The sequence below is a fragment of the Cydia fagiglandana genome, chromosome 6, assembly GCF_963556715.1.
Source record: "Cydia fagiglandana chromosome 6, ilCydFagi1.1, whole genome shotgun sequence".
NCBI classification, from domain to species: domain Eukaryota; kingdom Metazoa; phylum Arthropoda; class Insecta; order Lepidoptera; family Tortricidae; genus Cydia; species Cydia fagiglandana.
In genome coordinates, this window is record NC_085937.1 from 4,639,903 (window position 1) to 4,667,315 (window position 27,413).

The 27,413-nt window shown below is 40.1% G+C and overlaps 2 protein-coding genes across 2 annotated transcripts; one reads left to right on the plus strand and one right to left on the minus strand.

Moving 5' to 3' along the window:
* Positions 1-1,025: 1,025 nt before the first annotated feature.
* Positions 1,026-9,233, plus strand: LOC134664981 (protoheme IX farnesyltransferase, mitochondrial). The gene is made up of 8 exons (XM_063521735.1): positions 1,026-1,183; positions 1,457-1,580; positions 1,966-2,173; positions 2,420-2,615; positions 3,350-3,525; positions 4,184-4,363; positions 5,401-5,535; positions 8,449-9,233. The coding sequence occupies exons 2-8, from the start codon at positions 1,491-1,493 to the stop codon at positions 8,685-8,687; spliced, it is 1,224 nt and encodes a 407-aa protein (XP_063377805.1). The 5' UTR covers positions 1,026-1,183; positions 1,457-1,490; the 3' UTR covers positions 8,688-9,233.
* On the minus strand, positions 9,214-26,651 carry LOC134664974 (FACT complex subunit spt16). Its single transcript, XM_063521725.1, has 17 exons — positions 26,458-26,651; positions 26,276-26,386; positions 24,558-24,719; positions 22,315-22,614; positions 21,602-22,017; positions 21,068-21,212; positions 20,533-20,692; positions 18,055-18,294; positions 17,528-17,726; positions 16,127-16,524; positions 15,356-15,569; positions 14,452-14,706; positions 13,849-13,996; positions 12,709-12,844; positions 11,817-12,117; positions 10,725-10,886; positions 9,214-9,423 (listed from the first exon to the last, which is right to left on the minus strand). The coding sequence occupies exons 1-17, from the start codon at positions 26,521-26,523 to the stop codon at positions 9,417-9,419; spliced, it is 3,420 nt and encodes a 1,139-aa protein (XP_063377795.1). The 5' UTR covers positions 26,524-26,651; the 3' UTR covers positions 9,214-9,416.
* Positions 26,652-27,413: the final 762 nt, after the last annotated feature.

The following is a 27,413-nucleotide window of genomic DNA, read 5'->3' on the forward strand; positions in this document are numbered from 1 at the left end:
AAACGAACTATACCTTCTTGCAACTTCTTTCTAATGCTAAAAAAAACGGTAGACGGTTGAAATTTTCACAGATGATGTATTTCTGTTGCCGCTATAACAACAAATACTAAAAACAGAATAAAATAAAGATTTAAATGAGGCTCCCATTCAAAAAACGTGATTTTTGACCAAAGTTAAGCAACGTCGGGCGTGGCGTGGTCAGTACTTGGATGTGTGACCGCTTTTTTTTGCATTTATTTCCGTTTTTTTTCATTATGGTACGGAACCCTTCGTGCGCAAGTCCGACTCGCACTTGCCCGGTTTTTTACTGACGAAGTTGGCTTGCCTGATTAATTGATTATAGTCTAAACGTAATAAGAAGAAAAAACTATACTCTACCCTTTTGGGATTTCGTACTAGTGTAAGAAAAAGACATGATTCTGTATATCTTTGTTTAAAATGAGACAGTCCCTGGCCAAACTATACTAAACTAAAGAAAAAGAGAGGCGCGAATTTTTTTTTTATGGGAGACCAACCCTTAGTGCGTACATTTTTTTCAGTTTGCCTCCTTTTTCTACTAACTAATCTTTATTTTATTTTATTTGGAGCTAAGGCGTAAACGCTGCCAAACCAAGAAAATGCATATATGATATAATCTGAAAAATATGGGCCAATTTCCATAATTATAAAATCAACTTTCTTACATTTAAAATAAGTTAATTACATTTAAATGTTTCAGCAAAAGTACTACTTCACTGAACATGAAAAATGCAAACAGATGCATTTAACTTTTGATGGCGAGTGTAGTGAATGTATTTTACCCCGTTGTAGCTGAATAATATTACCCAAAATCATGGAAAATTTAATTGGTATCACTACGAATCTTTTTAAATGTTGCCATTATTTTAACTGTCAGACAATGTTGTTGTGCCTTAAGTGTATACCAGCCTTATAACTTTGGTATTTTTTTTTGTCAGTTGGTAGCAATGCAATTTATTTGTTTTCAACACGTTTTCACACAAATTTTTGAATCTTGGTCTGTCACTAATTTTGTGACGTTTTTCTTATCGTGTCGCCCTCGTCCTTCATGATTACCTAAATAACCTCAAATGTTTATAAAATCAATTTTTCTTCTAACTTTTTTAAAAATTGATTACAAACACTATATTATATAACATCTTAACTGTCGCATAATTCTTTATAAGTAAGAAATTTTATTTAACGTCTAATTTTAACAATTTGTGTGAGTGAATGTGTGTAGTGTCTAATGCTCCATCGCTATTTATCGATTGGTTTTACTATTATTGTTTAATTATTTTACAAAGTTGTTACAAAAGCATATTTATGATCTCAATATTCATAAGCCACATAATTGCACTATTGTGTTGTGAATTTAAGAGTACTCCCCAGTCCCCAGATACTTTATAATAAAATTGCTGTTAGCGTTCTGCGATAGTAAATATTTATTCTTTTTCAGGATGTTGACGTGAAGAATCGTTAAAAAGGGCAACATGTCTTATATAAAGGTGCTCCATTGCACCTTCTGCCTTAAGCATGGAGTGGCCGGAATATCTACTAAGTCTGTGCTCATGAAAATAGGTGTAAGTATGTAATATGAATCATACCAATAGGATAAGCAATTAGTAATTCACATTGCAGTTTCAATTTACTGAACTGTAACATACTTCTTCTTATAATATGTGCAACATAAAATAAGGAAAATTTAATACCTATTAGATATAATTGAATAAGTAACACATTTTATCTGTATACTATAAAGTGTTTGATTTACCTGTTTATTTATACTAGCTTGTATTATTAACTAATCCGGACAATCAAATGTGCTAGTTTGTAAGTTAACTTGTTTATATATATATATAATGTAATACCGTTTTAGTTTTTGGCAATAAAGGCTATTATGAGTATTATTAAACCATTTAGATTTTAGTATAGATTCATTCAAACCAAGGATCTTTTTAATTTCAGAATGGTACGTTATCACAGCAGTTGGTTAGAATATCAACGTCAAACAGTTGGCAGAGCAAACTGCCGCTCACAACACAGAGTCAGACGGCAACTCCCGCGAAGAAGGCTAAGAATGAGGACACCCGAGTGTGGAAGGAGACCCCGGCTCATGACAGGACCAATAATGTTGGCCAGTACTGCATGATGCTTTCCAAGTTTAGATTAACATGTAAGTTTGGTGTTAGATTTGTTTAATTTATATCTGGGAGACCTTTGCTTGGAAAACAAATAAAAACTCAAAAATGCGCGTTTTCCCAGAGATAAGACCTAGCTACATCAATTTTTCGCCCCCGAAAACCGGGATTCCCGGAATATATAAATACTATCGACCCACCCCAGCTTCACCTAAACCTTCCTCAAGGATCACTCTATTGATAGGTGAAAACCGCATGAAAGTCATGATTGGTTGTTGCAGCTCTAGTAGTAATGACATCAATGGCGGGCTACGCGCTGGCGCCGGCGCCGTTCTGCCCGACCACGTTCGCGCTGTGCGCCGCGGGCACTGGGCTAGTGTCCGCCGCCGCTAATTCTATCAACCAGTTCCATGAAGTACCGTTCGACGCGCAGATGTCTAGGACAAAGAATAGAGTGCTGGTCAAGGGGCTGTTAGAGTAAGTTCCGAACTATAACATTTTAAAGATGTTTAATTGAACATTCGAGATGTTTCTTTATGCTACTGACTATGAATTAACAATATAAGTGTCTTGGTATCCTGCAGCTGTAAAATTATACCTAGTGTTTGTCTGAATAAGGAATAAAGAATTAAACTCTCGCGTGTTGTACACATATTTAATTACACGAACGGGTCTACCGCGATATGATTTCTTTGTTTTTACCTTGAATTCCGACGTTTCAGCTGAGTTGCACCAGCAGTGGTCACGGAAGCGGTGTTTCCATGACCACAGCTGGTGCAGCTCAGCTGAAACGTCAGAATTTAAGGTAAAAACGAAAAAATCATATCGCGGCAGACCCGCTCGTGTAATTAAATAAGTTCCGTACTAACTTAACCCATCGACCGCCACAGACGGCTGTGGACGTCATCGGAAAGTCTTGCCGAGGGCGCCAATTAACGACGGCTACAGCCGTCAGCTTCGCCAGTTCAATAGGGATTTACGCGAGACTCCGTAAAGTTCAATTTCGCTTAAATAATCACGATCGCCTGGCGTCTGGGGCACGGCATATTCGCGCGCCGTCTGGCGTTCAAAGGGTTAAACAACCTTTCGTGCCGCAGCACAATTTTTTTTTGGAAAAAGTTTAATTTTTGGCAGTGGTTAGTGGTTATTAGAGCTTCAGTGACGTTTAGTTTATTTTTCACGGGTACTAATGTCATAACTCTTTGCATCAGGCCAATACACGCAGCGGGTTTCGCGGCTATCACCAGCACGACTGGTCTCAGCTTACTCTACTTCGGCGTCAACCCTCTGACAGCTGCGCTGGGTGCCGGCAACCTCATACTTTACACGTCTGTCTACACACCGATGAAGCGGATGTCCATACTTAACACTTGGCTGGGATCTGTGGGTATGATGCACTACTATAATTATATGTCTTTGGTTGTTGCTCTAATTCGGCGTCAACCCTTTGACAGCTGCGCTGGGCGCCGGCAACCTTATACTTTACACGTCTGTCTACACACCGATGAAGCGGATGTCCATACTTAACACTTGGCTGGGATCTGTGGGTTAGTTGCACTAAATAGTAATGCTGCTGGTCTGTTTACTGTATTTCTCCTTATGTGTATGAGTATAACTTACACATTTATATCTGGGAGACCGAGCTTTGCTAGGAAAACATATAAAAACTGAGAAATGCGCGTTTTCCCAGAGATAAGACCTAGCTAGATCGATTTTTCGTCCCCAAAAACCCCCATATAGCAAATTTCATCGAAATCGTTAGAGCCGTATAAACGATCGAGCTGCTTGGCGCGGCAATTTCAACGCGAGGCGGTTCTTTCTGTGCATGTGCGCGCGACGCTACAAGTACGTCCGGCCCACACCAATTTTGGTGTCTAGCAGTAGTGGTTGCCGTCACTTGCCGCGTACCGCTACAGAACGGACGCCTGCTCGCGCCTCCTTGCGGTCATATCTGTCGTAATAGACTCGTTTTGTTAGAGTGTGAACCTTTTGTAAGTTCTGTACCTAGTAGTATTATTTATTCTGTGCCTATACCATATTTCCAGTGGGCGCGATCCCCCCGCTAATGGGCTGGGCGGGCTGCACGGGGTCGCTGGACGCGGGCGCGCTGGTGCTGGGAGTGATCCTGTACTCGTGGCAGTTCCCGCACTTCAACGCGCTGTCCTGGAACCTGCGGCCCGACTACTCCCGGGCTGGCTACAGGATGATGGCGGTCACGGACCCTGGTGAGATATTATCAGTCACCAGTTGGTGTGACCCCCCCGCTAATGGGCTGGGCGGGCTGCACGGGGTCGCTGGACGCGGGCGCGCTGGTGCTGGGAGTGATCCTGTACTCGTGGCAGTTCCCGCACTTCAACGCGCTGTCCTGGAACCTGCGGCCCGACTACTCCCGGGCTGGCTACAGGATGATGGCTGTCACGGACCCTGGTAACATTTTACTTAGGGTCAGTTGCACCAACCACAATTGGTGGGCTGATCACCGGCAATCGACTGTGAACTATGAAATATCGATACAAATCATAGCGTAAACTCACAACAATAATCGACATGTTAAGACCCAATAAGACACCTGGCTGTCAACTTTATTGCTATGACATTATGGTTGAAAATATCGGTTATTGGAGCTGTCGGGCACTGAAGCTCATGTCATGTTTCAACAGTGACAAATGGTTTGGTGCAATGGACCCTTAATGTTGTACTGTTCTCTTTCTTCAACGCTAAGTTCTGGAATCTAGAACCTCTGCCCTAAGTACTCCAGAGCTGGATATAGAATGATGGCTGTCTCGGACCCTGGCTAGATATTACTATTCTTTAGCCGGTCTGCACTGGGCGCGCTGCCCTGGTTCCAGAACGAAAATAACCTGCATTTTCACGCTGTTTTGGAAAACCTACCTAAGGGTGGTATTCCACCTGTCCAATGTGTATTGCGTCTCACTCTCTCATTAAGCAAAATGTGAGACGCAAACACACCTTGGACCAATATATTGGACAGATGGAATACCACCCTTAAAGCGAATCGTATTTGACATTGGATACACAAAATTAAACCTAGACACAGAATAAATAATAGTACTAGGTTCAGAAGACTCACTCTCTAATAAAACGCGTCTGTTACGATCAGGACAGATATGGCCGCTAGGTGGCGACAGCGCCACGCGCGGCTTATGGCAAACCCCAAAATTGGGGTCGAACGGATGTACTGTTAGCTACCTAGCGAGGAAATCGCGGAGTGAGCCACGCCTGACCTAGAGTATTGTTACAGCATTATGCAGAAGAGTGGCTCTCCGACACACCGGCGTGATCACCGCAACGTGCCTCGCATCCTCTTACCTCGGCGTCACCAATACGTGGTTCGCGTTGGAGTCGCTGCCCCTCAACGTCTACTTTATGTACTTAGGTATGTTTTCGCAACTTCTGAAATGAACCTTATGGTTTATAAGATAAGCCCTAAAGTTGCGTTGTTGCGTGTTCACGACGAGTCGACGATTTGCTTCTTGTCCGGGGTTCATTATCCGAAGAAAACTCTTGATGGCGCGATTTAGGAATTTCACTACACGGATCAGCGCCATCTAGCGAGCGATTCTTAAACTAATAACATTTGTGCGAGTCTGGGGCAGTGAACGCATATATTTAGTATGGAAACCGCCTTTAGGAACATTACCGTTCAAATTCTCGGGCCAAATTAGCACACATACAAAATTACGCCTACATTTAAATAAGACGACGCGTTTACAGAGCCTGTAATCAAAGCTGGTAAACAAAATAATAGTCATCTTTATTACACTAATGGTACATAGCTAAGTGTAGATGAAATGCATATAATGTCATTAACTACCAATCAGCGACATTAATCCGCTAATAACCTTCTTGCTGTACGTACTGGCCGCTGAGAGTTTGCGGTTCATATTTGATTAGAATATGACTTGGACAGGGATAGGTTTATGCCATACATTGAAGAACCAGTCAAATAATTCACGTATAATAATTTAATGCAGATTAAAAGATAACTAGTTAAAATGTTGTTATGAAATGACAGACTAACTCAACATAAGTAAATATATCATTGTTGTATAAATGTATTCCGCTATAATAAGTATTTTGTATATTTTATTATCAATTTGTATGGCAGTGCGAAGTCACGTTCAGGTATAGTCTGTCCGTTTTTCTAAGATCAAGTACGCCATTGTAAATGTATGGTAAACTTGATCTTAGAATTCGGACTGGCTATACAGCCTGCAAAATTTACATGGGTACACGAATCGGGTCAAAAATATTTGAATAGGCGGAGTCACAATAAATCCCCACTTTCAGTTCCAATGGAAATATTTTATATAGCCGGTCAAGCAAGTTTGTCAGTAGAAAAAGGTGCAAAATTAAAATTTTGTATGGGACTACGCCCGTTCGCGCGCTTACATTTTCTAAATTTGCCGCTCTTTTCTACTGACGGAAATGGCTTGAGAGAGAACCTACATATATGTGACGGTAGAGGGTGGATTCGAATGATCAACATTTTCAGATAACGTGTGTATTTATTAAATTAATTCAGTGGAAGTGTATCTACATATAGGAGACCGGGTATGATTATCTCACGAGTTATATCTCATGAATAGAACATATTGTAGATATCTTTCCAGGCCTCCACTTAATTTCATGTCTCTCTAATTGGACAGCTTTTTTCCATAGTTCTCTGCGAATGGCATCTTGTGGGAATCTGAATGGAAAGTAATGTAAAATGATAATATCAAATTTGATTATTAATTTGAAATAATTAGGTAGTTTTTTTACAGCTCCATCTCATGAAATAAAAAAGGAAAATACAAATCTGTAAGAAAGAATTCATTACTACATTTATAATTATATAGAAAATACCTAAACCAAGCACAAGTTAATAAAATAGTCTACTTCATTTGGCATAACACCATCCCTATTATCCTCGCAATTTAAAAAGTCGTATGTTGTTATGAAAGTCGTATGCAGTTGTTACGTTTTAGCTTAGCACGGTAGTATTGAAAACAAATCGTCATGTTTATTCCAAATTTTACTGAAGTTATCTGTTTACTACAAGTGAAAAGTGATTCCACTATCCTTGGTATAAACTAAAATAACTTCTTCACTACTTCACGACACATGAAGACATTTTTAATTACAAAAAAACGTTGTTTTTATAAATCAATTTAGCCATCTGTCACTGACTGTCATCTCGGACGAACTGATGTTGCGAATCGAATAGTTTGTAAGCACCGCCTACAATCGAATAGTTTACGTTGGGTCATAACTGAGCGGACAGAATACTTCCATGTATATCAGTTCGCTGGTCTGGGGTCATTGTTCCAAGAAAAATCTTAATAGCGCGATTCAGGATATTTACTGCACGGAACAGTGCCATCTAACGAGCGATTCGTAAACTAAATAAAATCTACGAGTCTGGGGGGTCATTCTCTCAAGAAAAATCTTATTTCTCTAAATCTTCTTAAAAGAAATAAATAAATAGAGTGTTACACGATTCTTACTATACGATATAGCGCAATCTAGCGCGTATACAAATACTTTATTTTATTTTTATTCCGAAACTTGACTGTGTGAATGGATCATTTATTCGCATTGTTATTATTCAGAGTATAGATGGCAAATAACAGTCATAAAGCAGCCCAACACGTGTTGCGCACATATATTACATACTTTTTGTGATGAGATATCGATGATAGATGTTTTGACCTAGGTAATTCAACTCTATAACGACCCTAGTTCCTTATCGGCTCTTTGCCAATAACTCACGACAGTTTTTATTGGCAAGCTGTGGGGTACTGGCCGATGATAGATATTTTGTCGAGTCATAACATAACTCTTTCATCAGTTGATCGCACTATTAAATAAATTACGGATATATACTTCGACTCATTGGGATCTTTAAAAATAGGTACCCTAATTAGATGTCCCTACTTGAAAACCAACTCTTAATAATTATATTCCTTATTGTTTACCATACAAATAGCAGTAAAAATAATCTAGCACATGAAGTGCCCAACATTGTATCCACACTTTTGTCGAGAACATTTTAAAAGATATTTACATTTTGTTTTAGCTTATTTTAGTAATTTTATACTTCTTCCGGGCTAGCACAAGATTGGCGCGACAGTATCTCGCCCGTCGTCCCTCTAATTAACACAGTTAAAAAAGGGCGGGTAGTCTATCTCATGGGCGAGATACTGTCAAGCCCCTCCTGTGCTAGGCCTACATCTGCTGAAAACGTTTATACATGTATAACCTTATTTTGAAAATATAGCTAATTCATTTATTTCTTTTGTTTCAGCCTACGAATTCTACAAGAAATCCGACAGCGGTAGTTCTAGGAAACTGTTCAGGTTCTCTCTGATACACCTGCCAGCACTGATGTTACTAATGTTAGTCAATAAGAAGTATTGGAGCGCCGGCGAAGGACAGGACCAAAAGGACACCGTAAAGAATATAGATGTCAATAAATTGCCGGGGATCACGGTTATACCAAGGGGGCCCGTCGTGGCCGCTCAAGAGACGGACTTAGAAAAATAAGAACACGGATTTTATAGTGAGGTTATGAATACATTTGTAGAAGTTATAATTGACGTGGACGTTTTGCACCAGTCTTAAATGGCAATGTCACAACTGTATAAGTAACTTATATTCTCTGTAAAGAGAGCTTAATTTTGACATGATAATATGTGGCATTTAATTACCACCAACTCTATAGAACACTATAAAAGAACAGTATAAAAGTTGAATGTAATAACATCAACTCTTTTTTTATTTGCAATAATGTTTACGAATTACAAGTTACGATACAGGACGATGGTATAAATAATTTTATTTATAGTCCCAAATGCCAGATTGTTTCGACTAAGCTACAGAATTCCGTGTTCTGTATATATATTTAATCTACAAAACTGTAGAAAAGTATTTTTGCTGTAAATAATGTACAAATAATTATGAGAATTTAGTGCGCTTGTGATAAGTTAATTAAATCAGTTAACGAAATTTGTTAGATAACTTATTGTTATTTATTTTTCGCGCGTCATTGACAGAGAAATAAAACATGATGATAATAAAATCTTACATTTATTTCAAGTGTTATTTTTTATAAATTAAAGTAATGGAATCGAATTAATCTACATACATACAAACAGGCAACCTGATTTTGAACATACAGACGGACATGGTAAACTAACAGTAAAATTAATTAAGACGCGAGTCGTGCGTGGATTGAGACCCGTTTAACTCCGCTACTTGAGACAGTTTCACTTCTTATTTCCTGAAACAAGCAATACAATTATGCTTATAAATCAACTTTTAAGATTAACCCTTTCAACGCTAACAACCCTTAACCCCTCAACTGCCTTGTCCCGTATCCGTCCCAGACAATTTGGACTGTAATAAAATTAATAATTTGGTTATTAATTCAGTAGCAAATTTTTGACACTGGCGATCGAGGGGTTAACCCTTTTCCAAGTTGCACCAATTTACAAGGTTTTCCCAAAAAAATCCAAATTTTCTATTCATCCAGCTGTGATGATTAATTTGAAGAAAAGTCACATTTCCCGAATGTGCAATCAAATTTAAACCTTAAGTCTGAATGCTACAGTTGAAATTATATTGACGCGTATGTGGTCGATAAATCCTACCATGTCTGGAAAAGGCGATGTGGTCGATGTAATCCTAGGGTTAAAAGCGTCGTAAGTAGTCGTGCCCGTGGCGCCTAGGACGCTAATAAGCGCTATGGCGTACGATGTGAAAGTAACCTTCAACGTTTACAGTACGGTTTATATTTTTAGCTTATGCTAGAGGTATTCGCGTGTGCGTAAGGGTAAGGTAAGTGACATTCTTAGGGCCCCCCCACATCTAGCGTCTTTCGAGCGTCGGCGTCTGTCGTCGTCTGGTTAGCGTTATGGAAAATGACGTCGCTGTGCAGTTGCGTCGACGTTGCGTCGAGCAGCGGCCATAGAATTGTAGACGCCGACGCTCGAAAGACGCCAGATGTGGAGGGGCCCTTAGGTTTAACAGACAGCGTTCAGAAGGATAAGAACAAAATAACCTTAGCCAAGAATGTGTAATAGCGTAGGCTGTCAAAGGAACCTTATCTTCGTGCTTTCAAGTACGGTTTATATTAGCTAGCTCGTGCCAACGAATTTGGGGCGTACGTGTGAAGTTTTTTGAACGCCTCGACGATTTCTTTATTTCAAACACTACGTTCGTTAGGTGAGTTCAAAAATGAATATAAGACTTAATAATGGATAATTGTACTTTTCTTTTGTATCTTTTTACTGAGGTGTGCCAATAAAGAGTATCCTATTATTATTATTGGGGGGTGTTGTGGGCCTTCGAGTGCCGCTTCGACCAAGCTGTGATCTATTGTGACGGCCCTTTAAAGTTCACTACTAATGCTCGTTGAATCCAGGAAATTCCAGATTCTTTGGGCCGTAATGCTCTGTACCTCATAGGGTTCCAGTATATGTCGCCCTAGGTAGGTACTTCTTTTGGACATATGTGGTCCGCAGGAAGGCAGGCAGGAAGAGTATTCTATCTATCTATCTATAAGAGTAGACAAGTTCTCACTTTTGCTTCTTGGAGCTGCGTTCCTCGCGCGAGTCGTCGCGCGAGCGCTTGTGGCGGTCGCCGGAGTGGCGCTTGCTGTCGCCGTTGGACTTGTGGCTGCTCGACTTGTGGTCGCGCTCGTGGTGGGACGACTTGTGGTGCTTGTCGCGGTTCTTTGATGGACTGGAAAGAAAATGTATATGTTTCTTAGTGTATTCGTTGCCGACTGTACTGTAAGGTGCGTTTAGATCTGGCGAATGCGCCTCTGCGAAAATCTAATTGTATACATGCGTAGTGGGATCATACAGAAAACAGGTTCCCTAAAAATGTTAAGGCCTAATATTTGGTTGAACTCATTAGCATAAACGGCCCTCTCAGAAATCTGTGTGGCATAAACATTTTCCGCAACAAGTTATACGTAACAACAGGTTCTGAGCTGTTAACTAGTGTCCATCTAAAAGACGATGTTTTGCAAACTCAGACAGAACTCTTGAGATTCGAACTTGAGCTCTTATGGTTCGAGCTCGAACTCTTGTGGTTCTTGTCGTGCTTGCTCTTCTTGTCGTCGTAGCGCGACATGTCGCGGCCTCCCTTGCATTTGCTGACAAACTTGGCGTTGTATCTTAGCTACATTAGTAATATTTTGAACCTTACCTGCTGCTACTATGTTTCGACGGGTTCTTATGGCTCGAGCTATTGTGATTAGATCTGGAACTCTTGTGATTCGAACTCAAGCTCTTATGGTTCGAACTCGAACTCTTGTGGTTCTTGTCGTCGTAGCGCGACATGTCGCGGCCACCCTTGAATTTGCTGACAAACTTGGCTTTGTATATTAGCTACTTATGAGTAATATTTTGAACCTTACCTGCTGCTACTATGTTTCGACGGGCTCTTATGGCTCGAGCTCTTATGATTGGAGCTAGAACTCTTGTGATTCCAGCTCGAGCTCTTATGATTCGAACTCGAGCTCTTATGGTTCGAACTGGAGCTCTTGTGGTTCTTATCGTGTTTGCTCTTCTTGTCGTCGTAGCGCGACATGTCGCGGCCTCCCTTGCATTTGCTGACAAACTTGGCTTTGTATATTAGCTACATGAGTAATATTTTGAACGTTACCTGCTGCTACTATGTTTCGACGGGCTCTTATGGCTCGAGCTCTTGTGATTGGAGCTAGAACTCTTGTGATTCGAGCTCGAGCTCTTATGATTCGAACTCGAGCTCTTATGGTTCGAGCTCGAGCTCTTGTGGTTCTTGTCGTGCTTTCTCTTCTTGTCGTCGTAGCGCGCCATGTCGCGGCCGCCCTTGCGCTTGCGGTCGAACTCGGCGTCGCCGCGCTCGTAGTTGCGTTCCTTCTTGTCCTCCTCGGCGGCCTCGCGCTCTAAATCTGACCAGTCTTTGCCGGATTCCTCTTCTTCCTCTGTAAAATTAACATTTATATTTACAATTTGTATTGGTGGTACTTTATTGTTCGCTTTACACTGTTTTAATTTGATATGTCTTTAAGCAAGCGATTTTGAACTTTATTTCCAAGTGACAGTGTTTAATGTTGTGCAATGCCAGTCACCCTTATGGCCGTTAAAGGAGGAAGGAAGGGGGACATTGGAATTGGCTCGAATACGTGTGTGACACCCAAAATTACACCGCTGAACTGGTATAGTCGCACCAAACAAAGTCTGCAGCGGATTTCATAGCCCACGCAGTGTAAGTGTTATGTATACGTCATAATTTCATAGAAGTTTGACGTTTAAAATTACACTTGCACTGCGTGGGCTATCAAAATCGCTGCAGACTTTTTACGGTCTGACTATACCACTCTTAGTGCCCGTAAGGCCCGTCTTTATAAAGTAATATAGGTATAACTCAATGGATTTGAAGGGTTAAGATGACATTTACAGTGACATGAAGAAAATAATGCCAGAAAAAATATTTTATTGTATGTAAAATGTTGTAATATCAGAACCAGAAAGAAATATGCGTAGTAGAAGTAGTTGAAAGGTGGTAATCTTACCGTCGCCTTCACTCGAGCCGTCGGACACGTCGGAAGCCTCGGAATCGTACTCGGAATCATCCTCGGATTCCTCCTCCGACTCGACGTCGGTCGGCTCGTACGCGTCGTCCTCCTCTTCTGAATCCTCGTCCGCTTTCTGTAACACACATACGGAGGTTTACTTCTAAGCGCTGGTGGCCTAGCGGTAAGAGCGTGCGACTTTCAATCCTGAGGTCGCGGGTTCAAACCCCGGCTCGTACCAACTCGGTACCCGGTGAAGGAAAACATCGTGAGGAAACCGGACTAATCCCAATAAGGCCCAGTTTCCACTCTGGGTTGGAAGGCCAGATGGCAGTCGCTTTCGTAAAAACTAGTGCCTTCGTCAATTCTTGGGATTAGTTGTAAAGCGGACCCCAGGCTCCCATATTAGCCGTGGCAAAATGCCGGGATAACGCGAGGAAGAAGGAAATACGAAGGTTTACTTGTGTTGAAAGATACAATCAGGTCCCAAAGAGGCTGCGCCATTTGTTGTAATTAATAAGTATGTGGCAGTTGTGCTTTAAAGGGACCCACTGATTAACAGTCCGCCGGACGGTATCAGCCTGTCAGTTGTTCGGAACTGTCAAAATTTTGTTCTATCTGACAGGCCGATACCGTCCGGCGGACTGTTAATCAGTGGGCCCTTTTAGACGTAGTCAGCAGTAGAAGTCGCAAAGGTTGGTATTCCACCTGTCCAATTTCTTTGTCCGATGTCATTGCGTCTCACTCTCCCATTAAGCAACATATGAGACAAAATACACATTGGACAAAGAAATAGGACAGGTGGAATACCACCCTAAGCGAGCGAAGTTTTTAATTAGTTATGCGAAGACGTCTTTGTCAGGAAAAAAGCGTGTGCATTGTGTGCTGGAGTGGAGGTGCGCCTTACCAGACTCAAAGGAATTTGAGCTTTTTATTCAGTAGTTTAATTTTATATTCAAATGGCTGCGCCGATGGTCGAGACAGTCCACGGATTCAAGGTGCAGTGCGGCGCTGCCATTTAAATATGGAACGTAATAAACATTGCTTTGAGTCTAGCCTAGCAAGACACTGCTCACTCGTGCCTTGATGTAAAGCCTACATAATGCACCCTAATTCATGGGTAATAGAGTCGATACTCACTTGCGCTGCTCCCTCTTCATCCGACTCAGGGTCGAGGAAGGACCAGCCGCCGTTGTCGAAGAAGCCCTCGATGTCGTCCGTGATGGTCTTCATGACTTTGGTCCAGTTGAGAGATTGGATGCCCTCCGAGTAGCGGATGTCGCATGAACTGGAAATAAACATTCGTTATGTTAATAAAGAATTCTTACATATACTTTTTTACCTGTAAGTGTGTATTTTCATTGTCTATTCATTCGTTACTATTTGCTTATTTCGAACACACACAAGAATGTGGCAATGATGCTGCCTTAGTAAATAATATGGAACTCTATTGTAAAATGCTCCTATGGGGTCGTAAAGGAAAGCCTTTGCCCCGAGAAGTGCAGGCAATCAAAAAATTTGAATAGAATATATTAATCTTAAAATACTTGATGACAATGATGACGCTTTATTCGGCAAATCATTCAAACTCTTCAAACATATTATCATTACTAGGGTAGCTTCTTAAATACCATGGACTCGAAGTTAGGTTAGCAAAGAGCGTCAACATTTAAATTAAAACGTTAAGATGATTTTATTATTAGGATTAGGATTAAAAGAAAGGCCACATATAGAGCTACTCACTTGAGCCACTCCTTGACATGATCCAGCATATTCATAGGCACAGCATTGACCATGGCCACCTTCTTCGCATAATCCTTAAACACGAACACCATATCGAAGTTCTTGAGATGGAACTGCACTCGTTCAAAATGTACAAGTTCCACGTCTTCTAGTGCGATGACGAAGGGCGGCCACTCGGTGAGGTTGACAAGGGCGCCGGAGGTGGGCTGCAGGAGCACCGTGCTGCGGAATGGTGCGCCGGGGAAGCCCAGCTCTCTGTGGAGGGATTTGAGTTTTAATACAGGGGGTTAAGGTACAGTTTTCTGTCAAAAATAGTCGTTTCTATTAATGAAACCGAAGCCCAGGAAACACTACTAAAACGATTAGTATCATATTGTAACTGCAAATTTGACAGATATGGTAGATAAAGTTCATCAAGCCATTTCCGTCAGTAGTATAGTTACTGTAGCAAATAAGCGAAAATTTATATAATTATTAACTTCATGGAAACTTTCCGCACTTCTTGAACATCTGTAGTAACAGTCAAGGACTAGCAGCGTAAGGAGCACGGACAATAGCGGCATTGGCAACCATAGATTTGTCATCTTGCCATAACAATATATAAGTGATATAAGATCTTCGAATATAAACAAAGTGTGCAGACTTGAACAAAGTCTTGAACTCAACCTTCAGCGCATGCCACAGCTCTGAATTGCTTTATTGCAAACAGGTTATGTTACACGTCAAAATAATATTCTTCTTAGGCCCACTTGCACCGTCCAACTAACCCCGGGCGTTCCGGGGTTTAGCAGTTAAACCGTTAACCCAGTGTCAAATTGTACCGGTAATCATGGTAACTCCAGGTTTAACCGGTTAACCCCGGATCAGTGGAATGGTGCAAGTGGGCCTAAGAGACATAACTCACCTGAATGGCGTATCAAATTCAATCTCCTGCTTGGTCATATTCTCCACCCTCTCGCAGAAGCTCTTGAAAGCGACCTTGAGTTTGTGCCGTAATTCCCTCTCGCTCTGTTCGGCCGCCAAGTCATCGCGGTCGTGCATGTGTTGGTGCTTGCCAAGATCTGTTGTGATCTCACCCACTTCTGTGTAGAATTGGACGTCTACGTGTTTCTTTTTGCCTGAAAATGTAAGCGGTGCATAGTAAAAAGGCAAGCACATACATTTTATTTTTAGGCATACACGTATAACAACGTTATAAGATGTTTTGTGAGTAGTAAGCCACATCTCTCAGCACATTTGATGAATAGCGAAATAAAATGTCGACTAGTTCACCACTGCGTCTTTTAAGTTCGCCCCAAAACGACACGGCAAAATATTGGTTCGAAGGACAAGGGAACAATTATCTGCCCTTATTTAGTTAAGATCTTTTAAACCGATTTAAACTTATAAAATGGGTTTTATAACACTTTAAACTCTCGCGTTTTGTACACATATTTAATTACACAAACGGGTCTACCGCGATATAATTTCTTTGTTTTTACCTTAAATTCCGACGTTTCAGCTGAGTTGCACCAGCTGTGGTCACGGAAAATGAGTTGCAACTTGCACCAGCTGTGATCACGGAAAAACACTGACTGAAACGTCGGAATTTAAGGTAAAACAATGAAATTATATCGCGGTAGACCTGTTTGTGTAATTAAAAACGGGTTTTGTTATTAAACTACTGAAGTCTTACCAAACATAATAGCATGTTTCAAATGGAAATGTAGCAATATAATCATTTCTCCGTCACACGGTTGGAAGAACGCATTCTTTATATTATTATACAGTATATCCACTTTATCTCCTCTCACTGATGTAAATCTGAATCCATTTGTATGCGCTTCTAGCGATCCACTCATTCTCTTAGTAACTATATTCGGTCTTATGTATAAATCCTTTAATTTCGGGTTTCCTTTGCTCTGTGATAATACTAGTGTGTCTTGTTTGACCAAATCTTCCTTTTCGCGTTCCTCTGCCTCTCTTGTTTTGAATTTCTTTTGGACTTCTTTGATGAGTCGGAAGCCGGTGTTGAGGTTGGCCGATGGTGGGGAGATTTCGCCGGGTTCTTTCGTGTTTGTACTGCGGTATGTGCTGTAATTTAAAAAAAATCTTAGAAGTATGCTTTTAACACTTTTAATGCCACATCTATCGTGTGCGGCGCGTTACGGTGAACCTTAGGGGCATTCCACGAGACTGTCGCTTACATAACGCAATTCTTCTAATACTTCTGGAAATGCTGAGTAAGCGATATTGGATCAGGTAATATTTCATGACTTGGCTAACGAATTGGCAGTATATTCTCGTGATTCACGTATTTTATTGAGGTAGCTGCCATACAAGTCAAAAGCGTTATGTAAGCGACAGTCTCGTGGAATGCCCCCTTATAGGAATGCACGAAGGATTTATATTGGGCGCGCGTCAGTATTTTTATCAAGAAAAACACTCGGCCGCGAAGTAAAAATTCCTTCCTCGCTACTGACCTCCATCGGTCGAAGATTCAATGACGAGTAGAAGATTTCTTCAGATAATCTGGTATAAAGCTAGCTAGGACGAGATTGCCGCGAGAAGCAGCTCGGTCCGTGTAGAGCAGCGGTCGGAAACCTTTTAGCAGCCAAGGGCCACATACTCCACATAGTAGTTAAGGAAGTCGACGCGGGCCCTTAGAGGATATAACCAACGGAGACGCCATGTCTAAAATTATCGGTACAAAATAGTCTGCCGTTTTTTGCGGGGGAGGGGCACATCAAATGTATAAGTACGTCATGTCAGATAAACGTCAGTCCATAGATATGGTTGACATGTGGTTGACCATTGGCCGTCTATTTTCGACAGAGGGGAACGCCTGTTAATGGCGGCTCCATTGTTAATTACTCCGAGCGCGGGCCGCACTTTTGTTAATATGTGTGACTTTATCATACATTGTTGTTTGACATTATTACATACAAAATAGCCAGGGAGGCTCGCGTGCCGCAAGTGACAGATTCGCTGGTGTAGAGTGAAGACGTGCCTCGACAGAGGCAAATGAATGCCCGACCGAGGCAAGTTCTTCGCAAGGCGGATCGTTCTGTGTAAACTTGTGGCTTGTTAAACTTACACTTCTTTAACGAATGTGGCGTCAGGCTGCGCGTAGTTACCGCCCTCGTTCCTTCCCATGGTGGCGCCGGGGTGAAAGAAGTTGATACGCAGGTACGTGTAGTCGCCCTCCACCGACTGGGAGATATTCTTGATGGTGGAGATGTGGAATGGTACGGGCACGCCGAATACGGGCAGGATTACCGTTTCGTATTTGCGATCTGTAAAGACAAATATGCCAAATAAATGACACGGGATATGTTATCTGGTTATTTCAAAATATTTGTCTGAAATTTGGAAGGTTATATCAGAAATTTTTTAGAATGATCTCGACACCATGATCTTTCGAATCTTCTCATTATCTTTCCCACCAGATTGCTTCGCTAGACGCTCCTTAGCCTTCTTGTTTAGAGCTATCGCGAGCTCCCTCCGATCCTCATTACCTTTTTCTATTACTTGTGGCTCTGCGCTGCAGACCGTGCGAACCCCCATTGCGTTTCGAACTCAATCAGTCAATGATACAGTCGAAAATCTTAACAATGTACTTACCAACGTAAAGTTTAAGCTCCTTCACCTCATTCTCCCTCGGCATCTGACTGACACTTTTATACGACACCGTACTCTTCCGTATCTTCTCATTATCCTTCCCACCAGACTGTTTCGCGAGTCGCTCTTTAGCTTTCTCGTTTAGAGCGATGGCTAGTTCCCTCTGATGCTCTTTACGTTTCTCCTCTGAAGAGTGCTCTGTGCGAAGCTTCGACTCGATGACGGCTGTGCGTTTCCCTCTGCCTGTAATTTGTTTGTGGAATTAATATTTGCAGATGTATTTGAATTAGAAGCAATGAAATAAGGCAATTGAATGATATTACAAATCTATTGGCTATGTTTCAAGTCTGTGGCAGGGGAAATAAAAATGATAATCGTGCTTCATTTCTATACTCTGTATCTTCAGGTATTCAACCCTTTAACCGCCAGAGTCTGATATATAAGACATTACATATCCAGCTCATTTAGCCACAGTCTGATAAATAAGACAAAGATCTGATTTGGTTTTTACAGCACATTTATAACTCCCGTAACTATGCCAACCTTACTCTGCGTAGTACAATTACTGTCGGTGGCGACACGAGCACGCTCGATCAAAAATTGCAGGCGGTTAAAAGATTAAATAAAAGTAAACAAAATCTACCCTCAATGGGTCCTTAAGCCTTTTACTTTTATTTAAATACCTAAAGATACAGACTATAATCTATTAAAAAAATATTCTCTTCTGGACTTAGGAAAGGCTCTGATGATTTTTGGTTACATTGATTCTCGGTGGGTCTTAGGGCCCCCCCACATCTAGCGTCTTTCGAGCGTCGGCGTCTGGTCAGCGCTATGGAAAATGACGTCGCTGCGCAGTTGCGTCGACGCTGCGTCGACGTTGCGTCGAGCAGCGGCCATAGAATTGTAGACGCCGACGCTCGAAAAACGCCAGATGAGGGGGAGCCCTTAACCTTAACATACTAAAGAACAATAAAACTAGTAATTTTGTTTGGAAATATCCACACTAACTGACCCACGTTCATTGCTCTTGAGTGTGTGATTACTGACAAGCTTGTTATGGAGTATTTTGCGTGTTGGAATTCGCTGGGTTACACGCCGTGCAACTGACTCATGCTTATATGGGGTTTGTAGTATAGTCGAGTAACTCACCTCCGTTCTCTATCCGTCCATGATTGCATGTAAGTAAATAAAACATTATAAATCACACAGCTTTAGTTAATGCAATGTACAATCTTTAACAATATATGTTAAAGCTTTGGTAAAAGCTACAACCCCTGAACTGTAAATAATATCAAGATAAAAATTGTACTTTCGACAATGATGTCTGTTTTGTTATCCCAATTATTATTCAAATTAAAATGAGAAATGAATAGTCATCTTGTAATACGAAGCGTATGGTTGCTAAAAAGGAAATGAGAACACAACAACTTATGATATATGTACACCCATTTTTAGGCCTCAGCCTCAGATTTTTTTAAATATCAAAAGGTACTATTTGTCAGTGTAAAATAAGACAATTATGCAATTATAAATCATCCTCATAGATCAAATAAGAGACAATCGACAAACGTAGGTACCCTTTGCGTGAGAGTCGCAAGTGTGTATTGCCTAAACCGCGAATATACAGGGTGGAAAGATAAGTCGGGCCCTGGAGGGAAACTACCTTAAATCCTTAAGCTGGCTAATGTACTTAAAGGAGACATTCTTTTATTTTTAAAAAGAAACAAAACTGCATTTAAAGTATTTTTCTTTTTTTCTTCAACTTGGCTTGTCTAAAAAAATCTTAAGTACTAAATATTAGATTTTATGGATATTTTGTACGACAGACGAGTGTAAGACCTAATGTTTCTTGGAGGAATGTCATCATTAACTGTATCGACTAGTAGAATAAAATTGCGCGTTTTTATATTTTGGATTTTTTAGTCGGTTCGAGTCCCGGGCGAGGCAAGCAAGTGTTAGAAAATCTTTGCATGCAGTTTTGTTTCTTTTTAAAAATAAAGGAATGTCTCCTTTAAGTAAAATGAGCCAACTTAAGGATTTAAGGTAGTTTCCCTCCGGGGCCCGACTTCTCTTTCCACCCTGTATAGACAAAACAACCTTTATTGACTGTATTTCATTGTAAGTAAGTTAACTTCCAAAGAGTTGGTGGTTATACGAGATATTTTTACGACGAGTAAAGATGCGGGATCTTTACTTTAATTCATTTCGATGTTGGCTTTGTCTAGTGATTTCATCACTTGTGATTGCCAAATCCTCCTAAGGCCCAAAGTCCTACCTATAGTATTTCCCATTAAAATTTCAAACAAGTAAAAATCAACTCTATTCCCTGCGCTATAGGTTCAAATTTCAGTGACAAATTTTGGGTTTTTCATTTGTATGGAACTTAGGAACCACGAAGAAGCGATTTAGCCGCATGAAAGGTAAAGAACCCGTGGTCTAAACCATAATAAGCCACTCGCACACAATCTCAGCGCCACTCACCAAGTATCTCAGTTTTGTTTTCCTTCTCATCTTCCTCGTCCTCATCGTCATCCTTGAGGAAGATGCCGATGTTTTTGATTTTCTTCTTCGACTGTGTGAGGAGGGATGCCGGCTGTTCTTCGTTTACAAGGACCGTGTCTCCGATAAACAGCGCGTATGTCTGCAAAGCGATAGTGATAGATAATTTTAGAATCGAGAACAGAATTTTCTAATGACCGATTAAAACAAACATCATTATTTCATCAAGTCCTGTCCGTGCTACTAGACATTTCTCGACGAGTGGTAGGGGAAGCAGTGAGGGAAGAATGCAGGGCAGTATGGTGGCCGATGAAGAGTAGAGCGGCCACTCTACGTCTCTGCCTACTTCCCATGCCACTCGTCGAGTATGCGGCTTAGGTATTGACTGTCTATACTAATTGTTGGCAAACGATACACAAGTACACGGTCGTAAAGGTCATAATGGTCGGAACTCTTGCTTCCAAACTTGAAGTAAATGACTTTAAACCTTGTAGGTGTATTAAAGTTAAATCCTTACCTTTCCTTCTTTATCAGTGGCGGCACTGTTTGTGAGATTGGAAAGCCCGATGTTGATGTTGAACACCATGCCCTTTTTAGCCACCACATTCGTCTTGGGTCCAATGACGATGGAGCTCTCTCGAAATTCTATACCCATCGAAAACCTAGAACAAAAAAAGATAATGATTTAAACTTTCACGATTATTAAACATTATCAAACTGCACAACGGGCTTTCTCCGAGACCACGGGGACAACGCCGTCCTCGAAACGTCGGAGGTAAATCTTAAAACTTAAATACGCGATTAAGTCCCGTTGTGCAGTTTGATAAAAAAAAGATATTAGTAAAGAATTGACAATAAACCATTATTTTCTTTGTTAAAATATTTTGTATTTAGTTTATAAATTTATATCATCTTTGTTCTTAGATCTATAGATCACCAACAACCACAATCCTCAGTCATGAGGTAGCGACCACAGAGAGAGAGTTCTATAGGCATTTATTTTATCTAGTTAGATTGTTTTTTCAATCACCATACACAGCTTATTACTCACCCAAAGGACTTTGTGAGATTATCAACCAAATTCGGTTTCTCTTTCTTAGCCAGTTCCAGCCCGGCCTCATAAACTGATGACAACTTTGCTCCGGCCACCAATTTCTTCATCACCTCCTCTTCCAAATTCAACAAGAAGTTATAATTGCTTTGAATCTCGTCCGATGGGTTGACCAGCAACGTCCGGACTATGTTAGAGCAGTAAGATTTATATCTAGCGCCTAGAGAGCACACTATTGCACCGAAGTGTAGATGGTTTTTGTCGGAGACTGCACTGAATTTGAGACTGTAGTGGCCTCCGGATTGTATGATGGCGGGGTAGCACATATCCACTTGGCTTGTGTCGACGCCTGTGACGTATTTCTTGTCTGATATCGCAGCTTCGACGCCTTCAGCTAGTTTTGAATGTTTTACTTTCTGCAAAGACCGTAGTTTTATTAGAGTTGAAGCTTTTCTATGCTGCACTGTTGTATAATGAAGAAATGACTATTCAATTGACTTAATAATTGTTTTTTTTGTTTAAGGATCACCAACGCATAAGACATCTACACAATTACATAGGAACAAGGATGCTTAGCCACTTATAGGTGACCACAGCTCACAAATATATGAAAAGATAGGTACCGTAGGTTGAAAATGTGAAATGAAAAACTTTTCCTCTGTTCAGTAAAATTTTTAAAAACCCAATTCCTTTCACAAATCTTCACAACTCACCTTGTCTGAATCAATAATTTCCATGATCTGGTCTTTTAAATACTTCGTAAACACATCCACTGTGACCAGACACGCTTTTTTCACTGTAATGATCTCTGAATCCTCCTTCGTAGCCATGAGATTAGCGAATGACGCGCTGACATCCACATTCTCAAACTTTTCGGCTTTGAGCGCCACTTTCCAGCTCTCACAGAATTCGCCGGGGAAATTATCTTTGATGAACACACCTACTGTTTTGCCATTTTTTGATTTCTTCATCTCCTGTATAAGTTTGTTGATGTTTTCTTTGTCTTTATCTGTCTGAAGAGAATTAGGACATATTTGTTAAAGGAATGTTTAGTCATCCAAAATAACAATTTCACTAGAAAAGTGGTGAGTCTTATTTATAATAGGGATGTTCTGTATTTTAAAATAAATGATATCACCCCATGAAGTAAACAACCGAAAATAATTAGAAAAAGAGTTATTATTGAATCAATTTCTATTTTATAAATAAGATAGAACTATAGTAGTAGTAGTAGTAGTAAAACACTTTATTGTACAAAAATCAAAACAAAACAGGAAAAATAACATTGGTCATTAGTACAAAGGCGAACTTATCCCTTTAAGGGATCTCTTCCAGTTAACCTTTGAGCAATTGAGGGAGAATTGGAGACGGTAGGCATCCGTACAGTACCAACAGTGTAAATAAAAGAACAAGAAAAGAAAATTATAATGATAATAAAAACGAAAAGTTTCTTAGTTACTTATAAATATACACATATATACACAATTAAATACATATGTACACAACTAAATACATATATATATATTTTCTATAATACATATTACATATATATAAAACCTACAATACCGCGCACATCCTTTAAATTAAGTTTTGTCTGCTAGCCATAACCTTTTTAAATTCGCCTTTAGCGATGCGACCGATTGACACTGTCGAAGAGAAGATGGTATAGAATTCCATAATGTTACTGAGTAAACGGTGAAGGACTTGTGATAGGAACGGTGTTTGTGAGGTGGAATACACAGAGAGAGGTTCGCGCTGGAACGGAGTCGGTGCCCGCTGCCGTCTGCTAAAAATTTAAATCTCTCCGAGAGATAAGGAGGGCAAGAGGGAGAAAACAGGACATTGAAGAGAAGGGAGAGGATATGGATGTCTCTACGGCGACGGACGGGCAGCCACTTAAGCTGGGAGCGGAAAGCTGAGATGTGGTCAAATTTGCGTAGCCCAAAGATATATCTTATGCATACATTTTGCAAACGTTCAAGCTTGCCAAGCAGTTCCTCATTGAGATCTAGAATGGCGATATCCGCATAATCTAGGAGTGGGATCAAAAGGGAGCGTGCAAGCATTATTTTTGTGTGAATAGGGAGGAAACTTTGGAGACGGCGAAGTGAGGGCAGCGAAGCAAAGAGTCTCCTACTGGTTTCAGTCACATGGGGACCCCAAGAAAGGGTCTGATCAATGACAATGCCTAAGTTCCTGACGGTAGCAGAGAAAGGAATGTGTGTTCCATCGAAGATAACTTCTGGCACTGTCACTTCAGATAACTTTGAGATGAAGTGAGGACTCCCAATCAGAATTGCCTGTGATTTCTTCGCGTTAACCATAAGGCCAAATGATGATGCCCAGTCGCGGATAGAGTCGAGATCCCGGTTAAGTTGGCATATTAAAGGACCCAAATTATCTATGCTTGCCGCTGAGTAGATTTGCAAGTCATCTGCATAAAGGTGATACGAGGAGACAAGTGATTTCGTGATTCCATCTATAAATAAGGAGAAAAGTAAAGGGGACAGCACTCCGCCTTGTGGGACCCCCGCGGTCAGTTCACAACATGAGGAAACAGAATCCTCGACCATAACCCGCTGGCGCCTTCCAAAGTGCAAAGTGCCTTCCAAATAGGTAACCACGAAACCAAGAAAGAGTTAGAGCGGACAGATTGTAACTATAATGGGTAGGTATGTGACTGTGACGTCACTTGTTCTGTTTTTCATATAAACTCCATAGTGGCTAATAGTTTTGGTTTGACTAGTCACGCAAATACCCTATTTGTATGTTACTGCCGCTACTGTATACAGTAATAAAAATACAAATTTTAAAGATTTTTTCCTATGATATCAGTTGATTTTATAAGACAAGTACAAGTCTTCTATCTGACCCACTGGTTGACTGGTAGAGAATGCCTCAAGGCATTAAGTCCGCCATTTGTACAATAAAGTTTAAATAAATAAATAAAACTTACTCTGTCTCGCACAAGTAACTTTGCCGGAGGTAGATCTGAGTCTTCTTTCGCATTCTCTATGGGTTTGAGGAAGTCAATTTTCTTCTTGCTGGCCAGGAAACACATAGCGTCTTCTGTGAGGACTGTGATTGTGTCTGGCAGCTCATAGCCAAAAAGCCAAGTCTGGAAAATTATAAGTTGAAGTAATTCCATAGATACAAAATGTTTCAAGTACCTCATTTGATTGAATTAGCAAGATAAAGGCAATTTCATAATAAAATACAAGCTAATTTCACATACTAAATCACTAATAGTATTAACATTGTATTTTATTATGCAATGGCCCAAGGCAAGCTTGTTTACATTTTTTATAGGTCTTAGTCTAGTTAGATTAGGATTAGATCTAAGGAGGATTAGGCCGTTTGTAATCTAGACCTTTATAGATCAATTGCATTATACTGAGCTCTTGATAATCCGATCTTAAATATTATTAGTTAAATAAAAACCAAGTAATTGACATCCTTTACAAAGGTTGTCTGGATGAGATCACTTTAGCACTAAGACTACCAGTTTGGACAAAACCCCCCCACTACGTTGGGGTAGCCAGCCGAACGATAGTGTAGCTCTTGTCATTTGATGTATGTCATGTTTCTTTTGACCTTGGAGGGTAATAATGAATATTTATATCGTATCATATTTGGGGAGAGGAGTTCCCATATAAAATAGCATATTTGAAATGGCATATTTATTTGATGAAGTCTACAAACATCTAGTAAAAAATGCTATTGTGCAATATTGTGAAAGAAACCAACAGCAATACTATATAGGGCGTTCTTGATGGCTCCTCTACACGATGGGCCAACGCCCGCCACTCCAAGGGACGCAGCCATGCGGTAGAATGTGATAGCAATCTCACTTGCTGCCTCTAACGCATAAATGCGTCCCTTGGAGTGCCGATCTTGTAGAGAAGCGATAACATTGGATGCAGAGCAATGTGCAGACATGCATCTGTGTGATACTTTTGTTACTTAGCAGTTAACACTATATGTGTTAGGATTTCCTTTAAACTCTTCAAAGGCTTTAATATTTTTTCATTTAGCGGTTATTCAATAATTTTACTATTTTTAGTAAGATTTGTTTCGCCTGGACAGTGTAAAAGTTTGAGTGAAATTCCTCTTTTCTGAATAGCACATAATTATTATTGTGTTTCTTCAAATTTAATATTTCCAGACTTTTTTACTAATATATTCTACATCTGTATATCAATCTAATTAAAACAGATTTTTGACTGCTACAAGTGCTGGGGTTAGTACTTTCCCTAAGCAAATGTTTTTTTTTTTCAGAATTTACTATATATTTAAAAATATAACCTATGTTCAGAATACTTGATTATGTATTTTAGCACTAAAAATAAATAAATAATTGAAATTGAAGGCCCTGATATGCGAAGTCAATGGTGTTGAATTTTACATGTTTGTTTACTTAATTTTCAACCTCAAATGTGCCGTCTCTGTCTCACGCTACGATTCGTCAGCTACAGAACAGAGAAGGCACGTGCGCAATAGGCTTTCGCGCACAAGTTTGTACACACCATTTTATAAGAGAAAAAACTGTATTGAAATAACCAAATTTTAGAACTAACTGCGCATATAGCGAGATTAGCGAGGTCACCTTAATCACACGACGCAATTTCTAAATACAATTAAAAGAAGCCAGCGTTTAACTCGACAATTACAAACCTGTAATGCTGTCGACTTGCTGTAAAGTGTTTCCTCGTCAACTCCAACGCATGAGACGATACAATCAACTTTTCCCAATGCATCTTCGCTTTTTGAGTCGGCTGCAGCACTCTGTGAAATAGATAATTTGATTAAATCTTACCGTAAACGGTGTATTTTGGAACACACGAAATGTAACCCACCTTCCACGCAGAATACAGCTTTTTCATACGTCGGAAAAATGCGTCTTTATCGAGTGTTAAAGACATGGTGGTAAAAACTAAATTATAAACTTAACTTATAAGAATATCTAAATTAAGTGTGTTACAATCTCCTTAAAAAATATTCACGACATCCGTCTGTATTTTTGACAGCAAACACAAATGGCGGGCGTCGGCGGGATTAGAGCGGTGCTCTTTACCAATACTACCAACAACAAAAGATACACTCCGTTTCGTTCATTTCGTTCACATCTCCTTCGACTGTGAACTGGTAATGTTGTCCAAACTGAATTTAATACAAACTTACGATGTAATGTAAACACGTACTTACTATCTTAGTAGCTTATTAGAGTCTGTGCGGAAAGAGAAGAGTCGTGGCAGAAACGGGAACTAACATTTTAAATTTTATATGGCAATCAATCCTTTGACACCTGTCTTGTAAAAAGTAAACAAACTTCTGTCAATGTATATTTTTATTAACAAAAACCGCAAGTTTTATGTATAAAATATTTTCAAAACACGATAAAGCCGTACATAAAACCACAAGGAAAATTATATTTAACATTGTTCGGTTTTGTCAGCGGGAAGAAAACGGCTAAAAGCCGACTATCGACTTACAAAAAGTCGCAGAACGTGTTTCCGCTATTCGCGGGTATTGATGTTGTATTTAATATTAAATAATTACCTATTTAATAAGCCTTCTAAGTAACTTGTCTCCGGTACATAATCGGTAAGTATATTCACTCAAAATATATTAATTTTCATATAAATATGCAGGTCGTTCATGATCTTTAAAATAACAGACAAATAGTCTTGATACTTGCCATTTTATGCATATTTATATGTAATTTCTTTTTCAGGATTGTGTAAAAGTACCTACGGTATCTCGAATAAAAGACCGCTAAGTAGGTGATATACAAGAATTCGTAATCTACGTG